The sequence below is a fragment of the Dipodomys merriami genome, unplaced genomic scaffold (assembly GCF_024711535.1).
Source record: "Dipodomys merriami isolate MVZ:Mamm:240054 unplaced genomic scaffold, mDipMer1.0.p SCAF_29, whole genome shotgun sequence".
NCBI classification, from domain to species: Eukaryota; Metazoa; Chordata; class Mammalia; order Rodentia; family Heteromyidae; genus Dipodomys; species Dipodomys merriami.
Window position 1 is genome coordinate 4,163,971 of NW_027204381.1, and position 19,205 is coordinate 4,183,175.

Consider the following 19,205-nt stretch of genomic DNA (forward strand, 5'->3'; position numbering starts at 1 on the left):
GCTTGGTAAGAAATGTATTATCTTGCCCATGTAATTGTAACCCCTCTGTACAGTATGTTCACAAATAAAATAAAATTTAAAAAAAAAAAGAAATCTTGGAATAGTTGAGGTAGAGTAAATGTCAAAGAGACCTGCATTAAACAATCAAATGTAGAGACTTAAAATTCTGTCTACAAGACAGGAAAAAATTAAAACTTTAATCCTTCATTACAAACATAAACACAAATGAAGTATTTTCTCCTTGTATAAATACAGTTCATTTCTTAAGAAAATATCCTCCTTGCCAAGGTTTTCTTCAGAGCGACTTGGACATCCTTATTCCTGAAGCTATAGATTAATGGATTTAACATGGGTACCACAATGGTATAAAATAGAGAAGACACTTTCCCTTGATCAAGAGGCAAAATGGAAGGAGGTTTGAGATACATAAAAGCTCCAGAACCAAAGAAAAGAGAAACAACAATGATGTGGGAACTACAGGTGCTGAAGGCTTTGGACCGGCCCTCTGTGGATTGCATGTGAAGAATGCTAGAGAGGATGAGGGCATACGAAATGAAGATGGTAACTATGGGCATTCCAATGTCAATGGCCACCACAATGAAGACCACCAACTCATTTATATAGGTACTATTGCAGGATAGCTCGAGGAGGGGAAGGATGTCACACATGAAATGATTGACAAGGTTGTTAGCACAGAAGGTCAGACTCATTATGCTTCCTGTGTGGGCCATGGCTCCAGCAAATCCCATTCCGTAGACACCCAGCAAAAGGAGGAAACACACCTTGGGAGACATGGTAACCGTATACAGCAGGGGATTACAGATGGCCACATACCGGTCATATGCCATCGCTGACAGAATGAAGGACTCAGAGACAACAAAGAAGCAGAAGAAAAAGAGCTGGGTCAGGCACCCAGCATGCGAGATAATATTCTTCTTTGAGATAAAACTCATCAGCATTTTGGGAGTGATAGTAGAAGAGTAACAGAAATCTATTAAGGAAAGATTGAAGAGGAAGAAGTACATGGGCATGTGCAGGTGTGAGTTGAAAGTTATCAGAGTGATCAAACCCAGGTTTCCCACCATGGTGACCACATAAAAACCTAGAAACAGGAAGAAGAGAGGGAGCCGAAGTCCTGGTTGGTCTGTTAATCCTGCAAGGATGAACTCTGTCATGGAAGAATTCTTGGTTTCCATTCTCCTCTGAGGACGGAGGTCTCTGGAAACAAACAAGAGAACTACTTGGGAAAAAAAAACAATTACACCACAACCACTCTCCCATATCCATCCCTTATTCTTGAAAAAATCCACTGAAATACTTGAGGGTGGGGATTTTTGTTTTCATTTTTGTTTGTTTGTTTTTACCATTTGCTATGGGCAGCAGCAAACTACCAAATAAAGTTAACCTCCTGAACAACGAACAGGCTAAACTTTGCCTCTGTGGTAAGAGCTGGTGCTTCTTCAGAAAGGGCTACTGAAAACAAGACAAGTATCTTTTCAAAATTTATTTTTAAGTAGCACAAATTCAATCTGCCAGCTTATGAGTACAATGCATATTGATCAATGTCACCATTTTCATTGATCTCCCCCATCCCTCTCAACCCCACTTATCCCCTCAATTTACCTGTTTCCATTTTCACATATGTACATTGAATATTATAACTACATTTGTCCACTCTTCTTTTCTCCACTTTCTGCCACTCCTCTTTCCTTGACCACTCTTGCCACCCTTGACCTCACCCCCTCCTCACCAACACATGTTCCAGCTTCCTAACATTCATTCTGTTAAACTGTAAGTTAGTTGTTGGAAGGAGTTACACCATTAGAATCTTCCCTGTATATACCATACTTCAGTCAATATGTCTGTGTGTATATGTGTGTGTCAGTCCTTTACTGTGTCCTCCCTGCTCCTGATTCTGTTTCAGTTGCTGAAACCTAAATCTCTTTCTGGAAGTGACTACTGAAAAACAGGCAGAAGTTACCATGGCTCTGTATCAGATAAGAATGGAGGTCATGTTTTTCCAACATCTCAACACCAGTAGAATTAATAGTAACATTTTAAGGCTAACACTTGTTTAGGACTACTTTGTGTGGGAGGTTCTGTTCTAAGAGCTATGTGACATGATTACTAACCCCATTTGATAGATGAGACAACACACATCATGTCACTAGCCAAAAGCCAAAAGTTACAGCCAGGGTCAGTAGGCACTTACCTTCCTTTATATAGATCCCTAATATAAACTGTCTAGTGTTAAAAATAGTGCTGGAAAGCATAAAAACATGGTGAATAAAAGAGGATAGCTTGGAGCTCAGAGCCTTCTGTCACTAGCTTGAGTCAAACATCAGAATCTCTCATTTATCTCCTCTCTCTGTTTTGAAGAATATGATTTACAGGTGTTAATTTGTGCAAAGGGCCCTCCTGCTTCCCCAAAAGAGAAGATACCTGTTCCTGACCTGTGGATAAGAGAAAATAAAGAGTGTGATTCTGAATTACAGATCTCAGTGACTTGAGCATGAAGACTGGGGCTTTCTTAAGGCCTTCCTCAGAGACCACCCTCCCTAAGGAGGAAGAAATGTTTACTCCTTAGAATTGCTTAATTTGGCTCTTAGAGACAATCGTTTCTTTACCAAGCTCATAGGAATTTTAAACGTGAAGATACTCGAAATATTCTCTACTCCAGTGTTTCTCAAACCCAACGGAGCCCTACAATTACAAAGATTATTGAGAAGAAATTTGGCGCTAACCCAAACATTTGGGATCAGAAACTTTATGTGTATGGATGGATATGGTTGCTGTATTTTTTGTCTTCCTAAGTATTTCCAGTGCCCACAATTTATGAATTAGCACAACTAATAGTTATTCTCCTATAAAAGACAAAGACACTATGGAGTTCCAAAGATGTAAAACTATTCTCCTAAGCTCAAAGATCTACTCTCCAAACTCACATACATGAGCTTATATGTCCTCCAAGCTTAGCTAGAATGCCAAGCACAAGATGACTTAAGTGTACATAGAAAATATAAGTAAATCTATAAATAAACTAAAGAATTTAAAAATAATAAAGCTATGGGATACAAGAATATATAAAATTATTTTCTTTTCTATATGCTAGCAGACACTCATTATAAGAGAAAATTTAAGTTATCATTTATACTAACCAAAAAATGTAATACCTGAGAATATATTTAACAAAATTTGTATATGACTTCCATAATGAACTGTAAAATATTCTAAATAATATTAGGAAATTTTACATAAATATGAGGATAGATCTATTTATGGATTGTGAAACAGTAAAATCATGAACTGCATTACATTTCAGTCAATGATGAACTATATATTTATTGATGATCCCATTAAATGAAATTGTCTACTGACATCATAGATACTTGGTTTGTGACCCCAAGAAGTATAGAAATTAAGAGTAGTGAAGTAGACCAGGTAAATAAATGAATGTAATGTATCTAGAAATCAACCAACTCAGAGCATCAATTGATTTGCTATGTGACAGTGATGGGGATAGTGTATTCATTGAAGGGCTTAGAAGAGAGAGAGAGAGAGAAAGAAAAGAACAAAAAAATTATCACTAGCTTTAACCTCACACCATATAAGATTAATTCATGGTGGATGAGAGAATTAAATGCAAAATCATGTTGAGCCATCAGCGAGGCCTTTTTGAACCAACAACCATTTTATTCATTTTTTAGCCATTTGGTAACCTATTTATTATTATATGATGTGAATGTGTGATCTAAATTAATATTAATAATATTGGAATAAAAAGAATGTGATGGGCAATAGCCATGACTACTAAGCAATAATAGTACTAGTTGGCAAATTAATGATAAAAAATATGTAGCTTGTGAATTCAATAAATTTTAACCTCATGGAAAAGACACAAACCTGTCCATTTACATTTCTGACATAGCTCACTCATGACAATTTCATTAAACAAGTTGCATGGATAGTATTCTATTTAATGTTTACTCTTTAATTTTTGTTTTTTAATTCTAGTTTTAGGGTAAAATATATGGTCCATGTTCTAAAGGATTGCAATTTTAGTTCTCAGATTTCTATTTAGCTCATAAATTTTCTGCAGCGGTTTTAATAGGTATTTCCAGTAGGCTAATCTTTGGTCAATTAGAATACTAACTTCAAACTGAGTGCCTGTTCTATTCTGCAAAGCACAGACTTCTTCAAGCTCTCCTGCATATACAGGTGGAAATAATTATTGGAAAGGAACTACAGTACAATATCAATGAAGTGACAACCATCAATTTTCCTATTACAGTCAAGTTATTCCACTAAAATTATTGGTACTACCTTCTTTCTGTACTGGTGAATAATAAATTATGGTCTCCCAAAGTATTTGGAACATGAAATTTGGATTCAGGGTAACTTCAGGACAAATCCTAGCTTTACCTCTTACTATTTAAATATGTGACCTTAGTAATCTCTCTCATTGAACTTCAATTCCCTATTCATGAAATTAAGATAATAATCATATCTCAAGGTTTTGCTGTAATAAATAAATTGGCTGGTTAAAGCACATACAAGGAAAAAGTGAAGTAAGTTAGATGATATTAACATTCAAAATTGTCTTTCTTAATAATGATGGTGCTTTATATAGATAGTGATGTCAGAATAGTCTGAAACAGAAATAAGTGCAGGCAGAAAGATCAACTAGAAAATTTTCCACAAGTACTAAATACAGAAAGAGGTGAACCATATAGGATACATTGTAACAGAATAATTGGCATGAATTCATGTCCAAGTGGCACAAGAGAGATTGGTGGGAAAGGCACAAAATCAAGTTTGACTAAGATTTGAAACTATGACACACAAGAAGAATCAGTTACCAGAACAAGTTGCTGAGAGAAAGCTCTGTGAAATTGTGGAATATCTTATGAGAGAAGGTTTCTGGTTTTTTTCTTTTTTCTTTTTCTTTTGTCAGTCGAGGGGCTTGAACTCTGGGCTTGGGTGCTGTCCCTGACTCTTCAGCTCAAGGAGAGCACTCTACCACTTCAGTCACAGCACCACTTCTGATTTTCTAGTGCTTTATTGGAGATAAGAGTCTCACAGGGCTGGGAAGGTGGCTCAGTGGTAGAGCACTTGCTTTGCATGCATGAGGCCCTGGGTTCAATTCCTCAGCACCACATAAGCAAAAAGAAAAAAAGCCGGAAGTGGCGCTGTGGCTCAAGAGATAGAGCGCTAGACTTGAGCTGAAGAGCTGAGGGACAGAGCCCAGGCCCGGAGTTCAGGTCCCACGACCGGACCCACCCCCCGCCCCCCGCAAAAAAAAAAAAAAGTCTCACAGACTTTCCTGCCTGGGATGGCTCAGATCCTCAGATCTCAGCCTCCTGAGTAGCTACGATTACAGGCACGAGCCACTGGTGCCCAGCAGGTTTCTGGTTTTCTATAAGTTTCCCAAATGGTCCAGGCATGTTAGTCCCTCAAAATATGATTAACATCTTTTTCACTCAATTAAACTGCTGTGCTTTATTTACATTACCCCTCCTTGCACCATGCTGCAGACAGCATCTGCAAACCCCAAACCAATGTGAGCACAGTGCTTGGCCTATTTGTTTCTCTTCTATCTTAGAATTAAACAATACTTGTTATCTAGTGTCTAAAAGAGTCTGTTTCACGTATTTTTTACACCTTCTTAATTGGATAGCAAGTCTAATATTGGTAATCAGTCATTGTCAAAATAGAGAAATCACAACTATTTGCTTTTATTCATCTGGACTTTGTGACTTGTCAAAACAGGACATAGAAGAAATAGTAAAGAACCAGAATACTCTATGCATAAGAAGATCAATCTGAAATACACTAAGCAGTCATCAAGCAGATGTTGTTAGTAGTCTTAATATTTCAGTATTTCCAGTATACTCTAGCATTTACTTACAAAACTGAAGCAAAAGGATCACCTGAGATCTCAGACAAGCCTGGGCAGGATAGTGATGCCTCATCTCAAAAACAGAAATAAAGCTGGGCACTGGTGGCTCACACTTGTAATCCTAGCTACTCAGGAGGCTGAAATTTGAGGATCATGGTTCAAAGCCAGCTCAAGCAGGAAAGTTCATGAGACTATTATCTCCAATGAACCACCAAAAAGCTTGCAGTAGAGCTATGGCTCAAGTGGTAGAGCACTAGTAACAAGAGAAAAGGGAAGAGAAAAAAAGCTCAAGGACAGGGCCCAGGATCTGAGTTCAAGCCCCAGAACAAGTAAATATCAAAAATAAAAATACTAAAGAATATATGTTTTATGAATATTTTTATTGAATACATCTTCAGACTATCCAAAGACTACGCTCCCTTAGAGATACTCAAAAAATATCAGTGTAGAAGACTGTATGGGTCTTTGAGTACTAAGCTGGGTATACCTGGGAAAAGAACAAATGCCTGGAACTTTGAAGGTATATGATTAATTATCACTATTATTATACACAGGCTATGAGGTGCTTGTGTTACCCACAGCCAGTGGGAAGATCTCCTTGAATACTTGTGTAATTAACTAGAGAGCATAGAAGATTCATGGCTTAGTGTCAAGGCTGACCAAGTTCTTGAATAAAGGTATACATTTTCTAACAAAGTTCAAAACTAAGCCTCAAAAACATGGGAGATTTACAAGATTTAACGTGCTGTCTGACAAACTTCAAGCTTTTTCTAACTCATGGTGCTGGTGATGGAACCCAAGGAGATTATAGATAGATAGATAGATAGATAGATACATACATACATACATACATACATACATACATAGATACATAGATACATAGATACATAGATACATAGATAGATACATAGATACATAGATACATAGATAGATAGATGGATAGATAGATATCCACATTATATATATATAGATATCCACATTACAAAAACAAAGACAAATAAATACAACAGCTCAACATCATGAATAGCATCTCTAACAAAAATAGTTGATATCTCCTTTAGTCACAGATGGATTAAAGCCATCAAATCCTAAAATTCTGCAGAGCATTGGCAGCTGCTGGGCAGGAAAAAAACAGAAAGATGCAACCAGACATCTGTTAAAACTAACAAGTCCAAATGACTAAAATCATTTTGGAAACAGTACCTCAGACAACAAGGAGTCTGAATCCTTTACCAGTGAGTAAAGTTGAATAAGATCATACTTAGATTGAAGGGGCTACCGCAGTTCTAGCACAATAAATTCTCAAGTCAACCAAAGCTTCCTATAAGACTCAGCTGGTGAGAATAAACTCCAAACTCAACATAACTGCAATAACAGATACAAAAGAAAGGAAAGTACCAGATAAAAAGAGAAGGGAAGAAAAGATAGCAGATCTCAGATAGCAAGGCATATTTTTGAACGCTTCACAGAAACAACAGAGGGAGCTCTGCAAATGAGAAATTAGAAAACACTTTAGGAGATGTAAAAGGTGAACAGAGTAAAAAGGAAATATAAAAGATAAAATAAACAATTTATGAGAAGTAACAAATGCAGAAACTTGGTAAAATAAATGAATAAATAAATTTCTAAATGCATCATGTTGAGTCCCAATAGAGAAACCCAGGCCAAGAGAGTACAGGGGACAGTAATTATTCCTTTTGATATGTATATATATATATATATATGTCTTTATATAAGTACATAAAAATAATATATAAACATATATAATATATAACATTATGTATCATATGATATAATATATATAACTATATACATATTCTTATACTAAGTTACTTAGGAAAGGAAACAAGGCACCTAAGAAAATTATCAGAGAGAGAGCAATAAAACATGTCTAAAAGTTAGTAGACTTTTCTTATTTTAAAAAGGAGGAACATGAACTTTACAACTTTGGTGAAGGGGGAGGATTGGGTGGGGAGGCAGGGGGGAGGATGGGAAGGGATGGGAAGGGGAAACAAAGGAGGAGGCTACAATGCTTGATAAGAAATGTACTCATTATCTTGCCCAAGTAATTGTAACCCCTCTGTACAGTATTTTCACAATAAAAAAAAAATTTTTTTAAGGAGGAACATGAGGTCTTCGAAGAACCATGCAGTCCTACTTTCTGAGTTCTTGAAAACAGCACAAGGAAACAAACATCATACCATACACTCTCTGCTGTTCAGTGTACAACAAAAATGTTATATGTTTGAAGTATCATTTCTCCGCTAAAAGAAACCAAATATCTTGGAGAAAGGACTGTTGCTGGTCTGAAGAATATCAAATATGAGACAAATCAGGAGGGACTACTACTATTGAGTGAAAAAGATTCTAAGACAAACTGAAGAAAATTCTAGGGATCAAAGACAGAAAAACAGGATTAAAAAAAAACACCATCATTGTGCTGGATTGGCTATATTCATATGTTTAAATTGAGAAGTTTAGCAAGGAACTGGTGGCTCAGACCTGTAATAATAGCTACTCAGGAAACTGAGATCTGAGGATCTTACTTCAAAGCCAGCTAAGGCAGGAACATCCAGAAAACCAGAAGTGGAGCTGTGGCTTAAGTGGTAGAGCACTCAACTTGAGCTGAAGAGCTGAGAGACAGCACCCAGGCCCAGAGTTCAAACCACACAACCAGCCAAAAGTGAGACAGACAGACAGACAGACAGACAGACAGACAGACAGACAGACAGACAGACAGACGGACGGATGGACGGACAGACGGACGGATGGATGGACGGACGGACGGACAGACAGACAGACAGACAGGTTTATAATGATACTACAGAAAAATAAGTCACCTTCAGAGGATAACAGAAAACCAAATCAATATTCCAAAAATAAGAAAAAGATGACACATTTTACCTTCACTGTAGTGGTGGAAACATGAACCTGTTTAATTAATAAAATAGCATGAAAGAGCTGGGTGCCAGCGGCTCACACCTGTAATCCTAGCTACTCAGGACGCTGAGATCTGAGAATCATGGTTCAAAGCCAGGCCAGGCAGCAAAGACCATTAGACTCTCATCTGCAATAAACCACCAGAAAACTGGAAGCGGCACTGGGGCTCAAGTGGTAGACTGCTAGCCTTGGGGTAAAGAGCTGAGGGACAGCTCTCAGGCCCAGAGTTCAAACCCCAACACCAACAAAAAAATAGCACAAAAGAAAATACAGGGAGTTCCAGGAAGATGGCGGAGGAGAAGCTGGAATCTGAACAAGCTCTCGCATAGAAAGTAGTTTTAGAGTTCCAGTGAACAGTCCTAAGCCAGAGAATCACACCAAGTGTGCCATCACAGGACAGAGAGTTAGACAAGAGAGGGGAAGCCAAGGAAACGCATCAGCGGCGGCTCCGGCGGCGGGGTCGCGGCGGCGACCACTGCCGCGGAGTCATACCTGAGACACAGAGAGTCGGGGACGAAGGAGCCAGATGCAGCGGACGAGCGGATTCTACTCAACACCAAGAACCGATAAGGAGCAAACATCTTCATCCTGCTGTTTGCAGACCAGAGACGACCCAGGATCCAAGACTCGGCGTGAGTACAAGCCCGACGTCCTCACTCCTCAGGGAGCAGAGGAGGGAAGGCCACCCCTCCCCCCCCAGCACCGGTGATCTCCATCTTGGATACCGACAAAGCTCGGAGGAGCTGCTAGCTCCAGCTCAGGCCTTGGAATAAAATGAGTCATTTAGCAGGTCACAAGAACTTAACGGCGAAGTGACCTGCCAGACTCAGCTCCATCCAGGGAAAAGTCACCCAGCTCAGGCGCCAGCCATCGGAGTGCCTTGCCTCACTGGGTAACCAGAGCCAGAGGCTGCCCCTCCCTCTAGCAGCCACCACAATCAATTGAAAAACAGAAACCCTGAGAATGGCTCCAGGCTGGGTGCTGTGAGCTTTATCACAAAATAGCCCCAGGGAAAAGCTACTGTTTGTTGAAAGGCCTCAACTCTACCCAGAACCTAGCCTCATCACCACATCCCCCTCTTTTGTGACTCTCAAAGCAGACCACCCTCCCAGAAAACTAACCTGGGAGGGGGATCTCAAAATCTTGGGTAAAGCAGAGCATTTTTCTGCCTCTTCCAACCAACATACTTAAGAAACCAATCAAGCCACAGGACCTCAAGCTGACCAGAGACTCCAACAAGAGACTGGTTGCAGACAAAAGGGAGATACAGGATTCTTCCCACTCCTCCCCCCCCCAAAAAAAAATCAAAAGACTTTTTTTCTTTTTTTTTTCTTTTTTCTTCTTCTTCTTCTTTTCTTTTTTTTTGCTTGTTTTTTGTTTTTTGTTACCATATATATATATATATATATATATATAAATTTTTTTCCCTTCTAAAACTTTTATTAATCTTTAATTTTTGCCTCTTCTGAAAAAATAATTGTTTTCCAGTAACTTTTTTTTTTCTCATCTTATAATTTTTATTTTAGGAATACGTGAATGAGAGTTTTCCTTTCTTTTCTTGTCTTCTTTCTCTTTTTCTTTCTTTCTTAATTATCTTTTTGTTTTTTATCTAGCTCTACTGAACTTCTGATCTTTTCTTCTCCCTTTCCCATCCTTAAAGCTTTTCACATCTCCTCTATGTCCCTCCCCTTCTCTGAACATATTCACATTCCTTTCTAAATAGACAGTCTTTTAACCTCTATAATAACATTAATTTTTACGTTTCTATTCTTTTTCTGGTCTCTCTTTATTCCCCTTTCCGTCTCTTCTTTTTTTCTCTCTCTCTACTTGCATCCTACCCAACCCATTTCCTGCACTGTGATTAGGACATAGTTAACTCTCCCTGTGCCTCCCCACACCAATCTATTCCTATTTTTTACCCACATCTCTCCCTAATCCTAATAATTTCTGGTTTTCCAAATTCTTTTCTGCGGTTCGAAGTCCTTTAACATATAGTCGTTTGATGTTGAATAGATGTATCTCTTGAACTAGATTGTATCTGTAGACTATTGACTGTACAAATGCAAACTTTGGTTGATGGTTGCCTTAAGATAGTGTTCTAGCACAAAACTGGTGCAATCTTTATCTCAAATGGGCCGAGTAAGCCGGAAAAACACAAGAAAAATGGCAAATTCGGGTATCTCAATTCCCAACCTTGATAATCAGGGATTAGAACAGATAAAGAATAATCCAGAGGAGAGTTCCCAAATAGCTCTACAAACACTAATAGCAAACATGATAAATGAGAAGTTTGACAATGTACAAAGGACTCTGTATGAGCGTGATAGGGAGAGAGAGGAGGCATCCCAGAAGTTTATACAGGAATATCATAAGAGTGAGGAAGCTTCTCAAAAACTGATACAGGATTTGCGTGAACAACTTGAGAATACTCAAAGAGAAAGGGAGGAATGGCGTGAGCAGGCAGAGAACACTCAAAGAGAACTGCAGGAATCCCACAGAAGGGAGGAAACTAATCAAAGAGTAATTCACGAATTAAGAGACCAGGTAGAGAATACACAAAGATCACTAAAGGCATTCATGGAATCCATTAACAAAGAGCTGAAGGAAGTCAGGGAGACCACAAAGGGAATGCTGAATGGAACCCAACAGAAGGAATGGGAGTCCAAAGAAACCATAACCAATCAACTAAGTGATTTGAGAACAAACACTGAACACCAAATTAAGGAAGTAAAGAAATTCATACAAGACCTAAAACAGAGCTTCAACAAAGAACTTGAAGCCATCAAAGCTGACCAATTAGAAGGAAAAGAGATAAAAAACAAAGTAGAGAGTCTTGACAGCAGGTTAGACCATGCAGAAGATCGAATCTCAGGGATTGAAGACAGCCTAGATATTATAGAGAAAGAACATACAACCATCCAAGACAAGTCCAAGAAATATGATAGGTCTATCCAACACCTGGAAGACACCATCAGAAGGCCCAATCTAAGGATAATGGGTGTAGAGGAGCACCTAGAAACAGAAGTTAATGGTCTAGGAAATTTGTTTAACAGGATCCTAGCAGAGAACTTCCCAAACATACAAAAAGATAGGCCTATTCAGATACAAGAAGCTTTTAGAACCCCAAATAGACCAGACCAGAATAGGACATCCCACCGTCACATTATAATCCACACAGGATCAACCCAGACCAAGGAAAAGATCCTTAAAGCTGTCAAGGAGAAAAGGTTAATCACCTATAAAGGGAAACCAATTAGAATTACCTCAGATTTCTCAGCAGAGACAATCAAAGCAAGAAGAGCCTGGAATGACGTATGCCATGCCCTAAAAACAAACAACTATCAACCAAGAATACTGTACCCAGCTAAACTCTCCTTCATAACTGAAGGCCAAATAAAAACCTTCCATAGCAAAGAAAAATTGAAACAATACATCTCCACCAAACCAGCCCTGCAAAAGATTCTTAAAGATGTCCTACACATAGAAAACCAACAAGAACGCAACAAAGGCCAAGAAACTGCACCCAAGCTGAGAATCCAAGAACCTTAGGAAGAACCCAGTTTTCACAGCCCCCAAGAAGGTGGATAACATGGCAGGAACTCCCAAATACCTCTCAGTCCTATCTCTTAACGTTAACGGACTGAACTCTCCAATTAAGCGACATAGACTGTCTAGTTGGATTAAAAAACAAGACCCTTCTATCTGCTGCCTGCAGGAGTCACATCTTGCCCGTAAAAACAAACATATTTTCAAGGTTAAAGGCTGGAACAAAATCTACCAAGCAAACGGCCTCATAAACAGGCGGGAGTTGCAATCCTAATATCAGATAAAATAGACTTCAAATTAAAATTCGTGAGAAGAGATAAAGAAGGTCGCTACATACTAATTAAAGGATCTCTCCTTCAGGAGGATATTACAATTCTAAATATCTATTCGCCAAACAATGGAGCACCCAAATTTATCAAAGAAACACTACTTTCCCTCAAATCCCATATAGATCCAAAGACACTAATTGTTGGGGATTTTAACACACCACTCTCCCCACTAGATAGATCAACTCGGCAAAAACTCAACAGAGAAACCGCAGATCTAAACAGCTGCATAGATCAACTAGACTTAACAGACATTTACCGAACATTTCACCCAGCAGCATCAGAATACACGTTCTTCTCAGCAGCACATGGAACGTTTTCTAAAATAGATCACATTTTAGGCCACAAAGCAAACTTGTCTAAATTCAGAAACATTGAAGTTATACCTTGCATTCTCTCTGACCACAAGGGAATAAAATTAGAACTCAACACCAAAAGCCACCAAAGAAAGTCCGGTATCACATGGAGGCTGAACAACACACTGCTCAATCATGAGTGGGTCATGGAAGAGATTAGAAAGGAAATTCAAATGTTCATGCTATTCAACAAAAATGAACACACAAATTACCAGCTCCTCTGGGACACAGCAAAGGCAGTACTCAGAGGCAAGTTTATAGCTCTGAGCTCCTACATCAACAAATTAGAGAGATCGGAAACTAACAATTTAATGACACATCTAAACCTCCTTGAAAAAGAGCAGCAAGATAAACCCCAATCCAGTAGATGGAAAGAAATAATCAAAATTAAATCAGAATTAAATGAATTAGAATCCAAAAAAACTATAGAAAGAATCAACAAAACAAAGAGTTGGTTCTTCGAAAAACTTAACAAAATTGACAGACCCTTAGCAAACCTTATCAGAAAAAGGAGAGAACACACCCAAATTAATAAACTCAGAGATGAGAATGGAAACATCACCACGGAAACAACCAAGATTCAGAACATTATAAGGGAATACTTCTCAAAACTTTATGCTAATAAGTTTGAGAACTTGACAGAAATGGACCTTTTCCTAGCAAATATTGACATGCCAAAACTAAACCAAGATGAGTTAAACCAGCTTAACAGGCCCATATCAAGCATCGAAATAGAAACAGCAATAAGAGACCTCCCAGCTAAGAAAAGTCCAGGACCAGATGGTTTTACAGCGGAATTTTACAAGGCCTTCAAAGCAGAGCTCACACCAATACTCCTCCAACTCTTCAATGAAATTGAAAGAGAAAGCTCACTACCGAACACATTCTATGAAGCCATCATAACCCTCATCCCAAAACCAGGCAGGGACTCATCAAAGAAAGAGAACTATAGACCCATTTCTTTGATGAACATTGATGCAAAACTTCTCAACAAAATTTTGGCCAATCGACTTCAACAATTCATCCAAAAAATCATACACCATGATCAAACAGGATTCATTTCAGGGATGCAAAGCTGGTTCAATATACGCAAATCAATTAATATTATTCATCACATCAACAGGAGCAAGAATAAGAACCACATGGTTATCTCAATAGATGCAGAAAAAGCATTTGACAAGATCCAACACCCCTTTATGATGAAGGTTCTGGAAAAATTAGGAATCCATGGAACATTCCTCAATACAATAAAGACTGTATATGACAAACCTACAGCCAGCATTATACTCAATGGTGAAAAACTAAAGCCATTTCCTCTTAACTCAGGAACAAGACAAGGATGCCCACTCTCTCCACTTCTCTTCAATCTAGTATTAGAATGCCTAGCTACAGCAATAAGACAAGATGCAGACATAAAGGGGATCCAAATAGGGAAAGAAGAAATAAAACTCTCCCTCTTTGCAGATGACATGATCTTATATTTAAAGAATCCCATAGACTCCACTCCCAAATTACTCAAGCTGATTCAAAACTTTGGCAAAGTAGCAGGGTATAAAATTAACCCCCCAAAATCAATGGCTTTTCTGTATGCCAACAATGAGAAAAGTGTGGCTGAAATTAGAAAAGCAACTCCATTTGTAATAGCCCCACAAAAAATAAAATACCTAGGAATTAACTTAACCAAAGAAGTGAAGGACCTCTATGATGAAAACTTTAAAATCTTGAAAAAGGAAATCAACACAGAACTTAAAAAATGGCAAAACATCCCATGCTCCTGGATTGGCAAGATTAACATCGTGAAAATGGCAATACTTCCCAAGGCTATCTACAAATTCAACGCCATACCTATCAAAATTCTACCCTCATTCTTCAAGGAAATAGAAGAGGCAATCCAAAAATTCATATGGAACAATAAAAGACCCCGAATAACAAAAACGCTCCTCAACGGAAAGAACACTGCTGGAGGAATATCAATACCAAATTTCAAACTCTACTATAAAGCCATAGTAATCAAAACAGCTTGGTATTGGCATAAGAACAGACCTCAGGACCAATGGAATAGAATTGAAAACCCAGAAATGAACCTACAGACCTATAGTCATCTAATCTTCGATAAGGAAGCTAAAACAATAGAATGGAAGAAAGACAGCCTCTTCAGTAAATGGTGCTGGCAAAATTGGTTAACTACATGTAGAAAACTAAAGCTAGATCCTTATATATCACCCTGCACCAGAATCAACTCCAAATGGATCAAAGACCTTGAACTCAAAGCAGACACTCTGAAAACATTACAGGATGGAATAGGAGAAACCCTAGGTCTCCTTGGCTCAGGCCGAAATTTTCTGAATAGAGACCCGGAAGCACAACAAATCAAAGAAAGGTTGGACAAATGGGATTGCATAAGATTGCAGAGCTTCTGCAGGGCAAATGACATAGCTGGCAAGATCAATAGAAAGCCCACCGATTGGGAGAAGATCTTTACTAGCCATACAACGGACAAGAGTCTCATATCTAAAATATACTTGGAACTCAAAAAATTAAACCACCCAACAACAAATCCTCAAAGAAACAACTGCCCAATAAATAAGTGGGCGAAAGACTTAAAGAGAAGCTTCTCTGAAGAAGAAAGAAGGATGGCCAATAGACACATGAAGAAATGTTCAACATCCCTAGCCATAAAAGAAATGCAAATCAAAACAACATTGAGATATCACCTCACTCCAGTTAGAACAGCAAAAATCAAGAACTCTAACAACAACAGATGCTGGAGGGGATGTGGACAGAAAGGAACCTTACTTCATTGTTGGTGGGAATGTAAACTTGTTCAACCACTTTGGAAAGCAGTATGGAGGTTCCTCAAAAGACTTCACATAGATCTCCCCTATGATCCAGCAATCCCACTTTTGGGCATTTACCCAAATGTTTACAAACAAGACCACACTAAAGCTACCAGCACAACTATGTTTATTGCAGCATTATTTACCATAGCTAAGATATGGAACCAACCCAGATGCCCCTCAGTAGATGAATGGATCAAGAAAATGTGGTATATATACACAATGGAATTCTATGCCTCCATCAGAAAGAATGACATTTCCCCATTTGTTAGGAAATGGAAAGGTTTGGAAAAAATTATATTAAGTGAAGTAAGCCAGGCCCAAAGAAGCATAGGTCCCATGGTTTCCCTTATTTGCAATATCTAGTATAGGTATGAGTCAAGCAGAAAAGGTCAGATAAGGTGATATTAGGAAAATGAACCCTTAAATATGTATTTTAATGTTTTCGTTTCTTTCATGCATGTGTTTCTAATGCATTTATAAGATTATTTCTTTGTTGCCTTGTATGTCCCTCCCCCACAGTGTAACCCCCGCTTTCACTATATTTGATGTCAGTATAACATGTGGAGGAGATGGGGACAAACAAGTCATTTAAGGATTCAGGTGGACCTGTTGCAACAATGAGAAGTACAAAATGTCATGTCAAAACCAGCTTTACAATGTCGGTGTGGGGGGGGGGGTATAATTGGGTGGGGGGAGGGGGGTAAAATTGGGTGGGGGGAGGGGGGAGGCGGGGAAGGGAAGTGAAGGGTAAACAAAGGAGGAGGCTGCAATGCTTGGTAAGAAATGTATGCATTATCCTGCCCATGTAATTGTAGCCCCTCTGTACAGTATGTTCTCAAATAAAATAAAATACAATTAAAAAAAAAAGAAAATACACAATCATACACACCTGAACAAATGTAAAATGAGAAACAGCTAAAATTAAACTGAGAAAAAAGTGGGTGTGTCAATGTCAGTATCCTGGATGTGATACTATACAATTGCTTTTGCAAGATGGTTAAATGTTTAGTTAAACAGTATATAAAATAAAACATAAGATCTCACTATATTATTTATCACAAAAGCATATGAATCTATAATTGTCTCTAAATAAAGACTCATTTTTAAATCTTTACTGTAGCATTTTTCATAATAAGTCATGGAAGCAGCCTAAATTCTCATGGAAGGTAGATTTTTTTTAAATGCAGCTATAAAGCTGGGCTCCAGTGGCTCACTCCTGTAATCGAAGCTACTCAGGAGGCTGAGATCTGAGGATGGCGGTTTAAAGCCAGTCCGGACAAGAAAGTCCATGAGACTTTTATCTCCAATTAACCACCAGAAAATGGGAAGTGGTGCTGCGGCTTAATTGGTAGAGCACTTGCCTTGAGCTGAAGAGCTCAGAGACAGTGCCCAGGCCCAGAGTATAAGCTCCATGACCAACCAAAAAAAACCCAAAAAACGAAAAACAAAAACCCTGCAGCTATAAACACAGTGGAACATTATTCTGCCATTAAGAACAAAATCAGCCAAATGTAGTGGCTCACCATTGTAACCATAGCTCCATAAAAGGCAGAGATCAGGAAGGTCAATGTTCAAGTCCAACGTGGACAAAAATTCACAAGATCTCATCTTTACCAGTAAAGATTCTGGTAGTGGTTGACCATCATCTTATCCATGCAGAAAGCATAAACAGGATGATTGTTGTCCAAGCTAGACATGTGCATAAAAGCAAGACACCACTAGAGAAAGAATGAAAACAAAATAGGCTTGGGGCATGGCCCAAGTGCTAGAACAGGTGCAATCTTAGTTCAAATCCTAATATAAAATGATAAAAGATGAAAATTGTGTCATTTACAGGAGAGTAGATGGAAATGGAGGTTATCTTATTTGAGCTAGGCTAGATTCAGAAAGAGAAGTAGCAAATATTTTCTCTCATGTGTGGAATGTTTCTGAAAACCATGAAAGAATAAGAGAGAGTACTGGGAGAACAGAAATCAGAGGACAGTAAGAAAGATAGAACAAGTGTATAGGGGATAAACAAAGTAAAATCTATTGCTTTGAATAAGTGTAATATACAGAAAAGAAAAATCTTTATCAAAAATACATCCATTAATAATAAGGCACTAAATAAATGGTTGAGAAGTAAACTTCCTGGTGAATAAACTTCCCTAATGAATGAGCACACAGGAATGAAGAGTATCTATGAGTCCCCATTCCCATGCCACTCCACACTGTCAGTCTACATGTATATAGATGATAGACTCATATGTCTATCATATTGTCTTCCTTTACTAAAACTATACAGTGTGCTTTTGAAAATCTTTTCATTTGCTTTCAAAATCATTCCAATGTTAGTTAATGTGAAATAATGAGTAAGAACCATAATAGAGTAATGTTGATGGTATGTTGATGATAATGACTGCAATAGTTGTGGAGATGGGAAAGAGGATGATGTTGATAATGATGGTGGTGATGATAGTGATAAGGATGGGGTTATTGCCTATGAGGTGCAATGTTCATATTAGATGCTTAATTAGATGCCTAATGTTCATATTAAATTCTCAGTGTTTGTAACTACAAATGGATTTTACAAATAAGAGGAAAATAAACACAACTGGGAGAAAAACCATGATTCATAGAGCAGGTGTCTAATTGTTCCTGTAGAGAGGACCAGAGTCTCTAGAGTAGATTATACCCCAAGAGATGTTCTATGCACACATGTAAACACAACCCAGAATCTCAATCACTGGGACTCATTCCTCCTAACTGTGCTGGCAGTAGATATAAGTCTACATGCTTCTAGCATTTGCTGATCATTGAAGGCAAAGGTATCCATTATAATTTCCAAGAGAAGTTTATTTTCCTTGGCCACAGGTATTATATATCTTTAAAATGAATAATAAGTCTTTCTTCCTTGTATTCTTGTTTATAGTGCAGGTGATTTATGACCACATATGGATATTCATCTCCAAGTGTTAAGGTCTCTGGGTCCTATGTTCTCTGCGAAGCAACCCAAGCTTCTGATGGGCTAGAAAAATGCAACAGTTAAGAGCCATAGTATTCATAGTAAATATGGGATTCATTCTTGCAATATTTACTTATTAAAAGATTATAGGAATGTACAATTAAACTCATTCTATCCAAGGCATTTCATTTTACCTCACTGGGTGAATAATGCTATCTACTCTGCTTTGTAAAGCATGTGTGTCAATGAAAATGTTATTTGAGGTGTATTTTCTATATTTTTAGGATAGAGATTGGGTAAAAGAATAATATATTTAAGCTATTATCTGGACAAGTATTTTTGAATGTAAATAAT

At 38.1% G+C, this 19,205-nt stretch overlaps 1 protein-coding gene across 1 annotated transcript; it reads right to left on the bottom strand.

Annotated features, from left to right (window-relative positions):
• Positions 1–263: 263 nt before the first annotated feature.
• LOC138838757 (olfactory receptor 8B12-like) lies at positions 264–8,923 on the bottom strand. Its single transcript, XM_070038091.1, has 2 exons — positions 8,905–8,923; positions 264–1,216 (listed from the first exon to the last, which is right to left on the bottom strand). Exons 1-2 carry the CDS (start codon positions 8,921–8,923, stop codon positions 264–266), a joined length of 972 nt encoding a protein of 323 aa, XP_069894192.1.
• Positions 8,924–19,205: the final 10,282 nt, after the last annotated feature.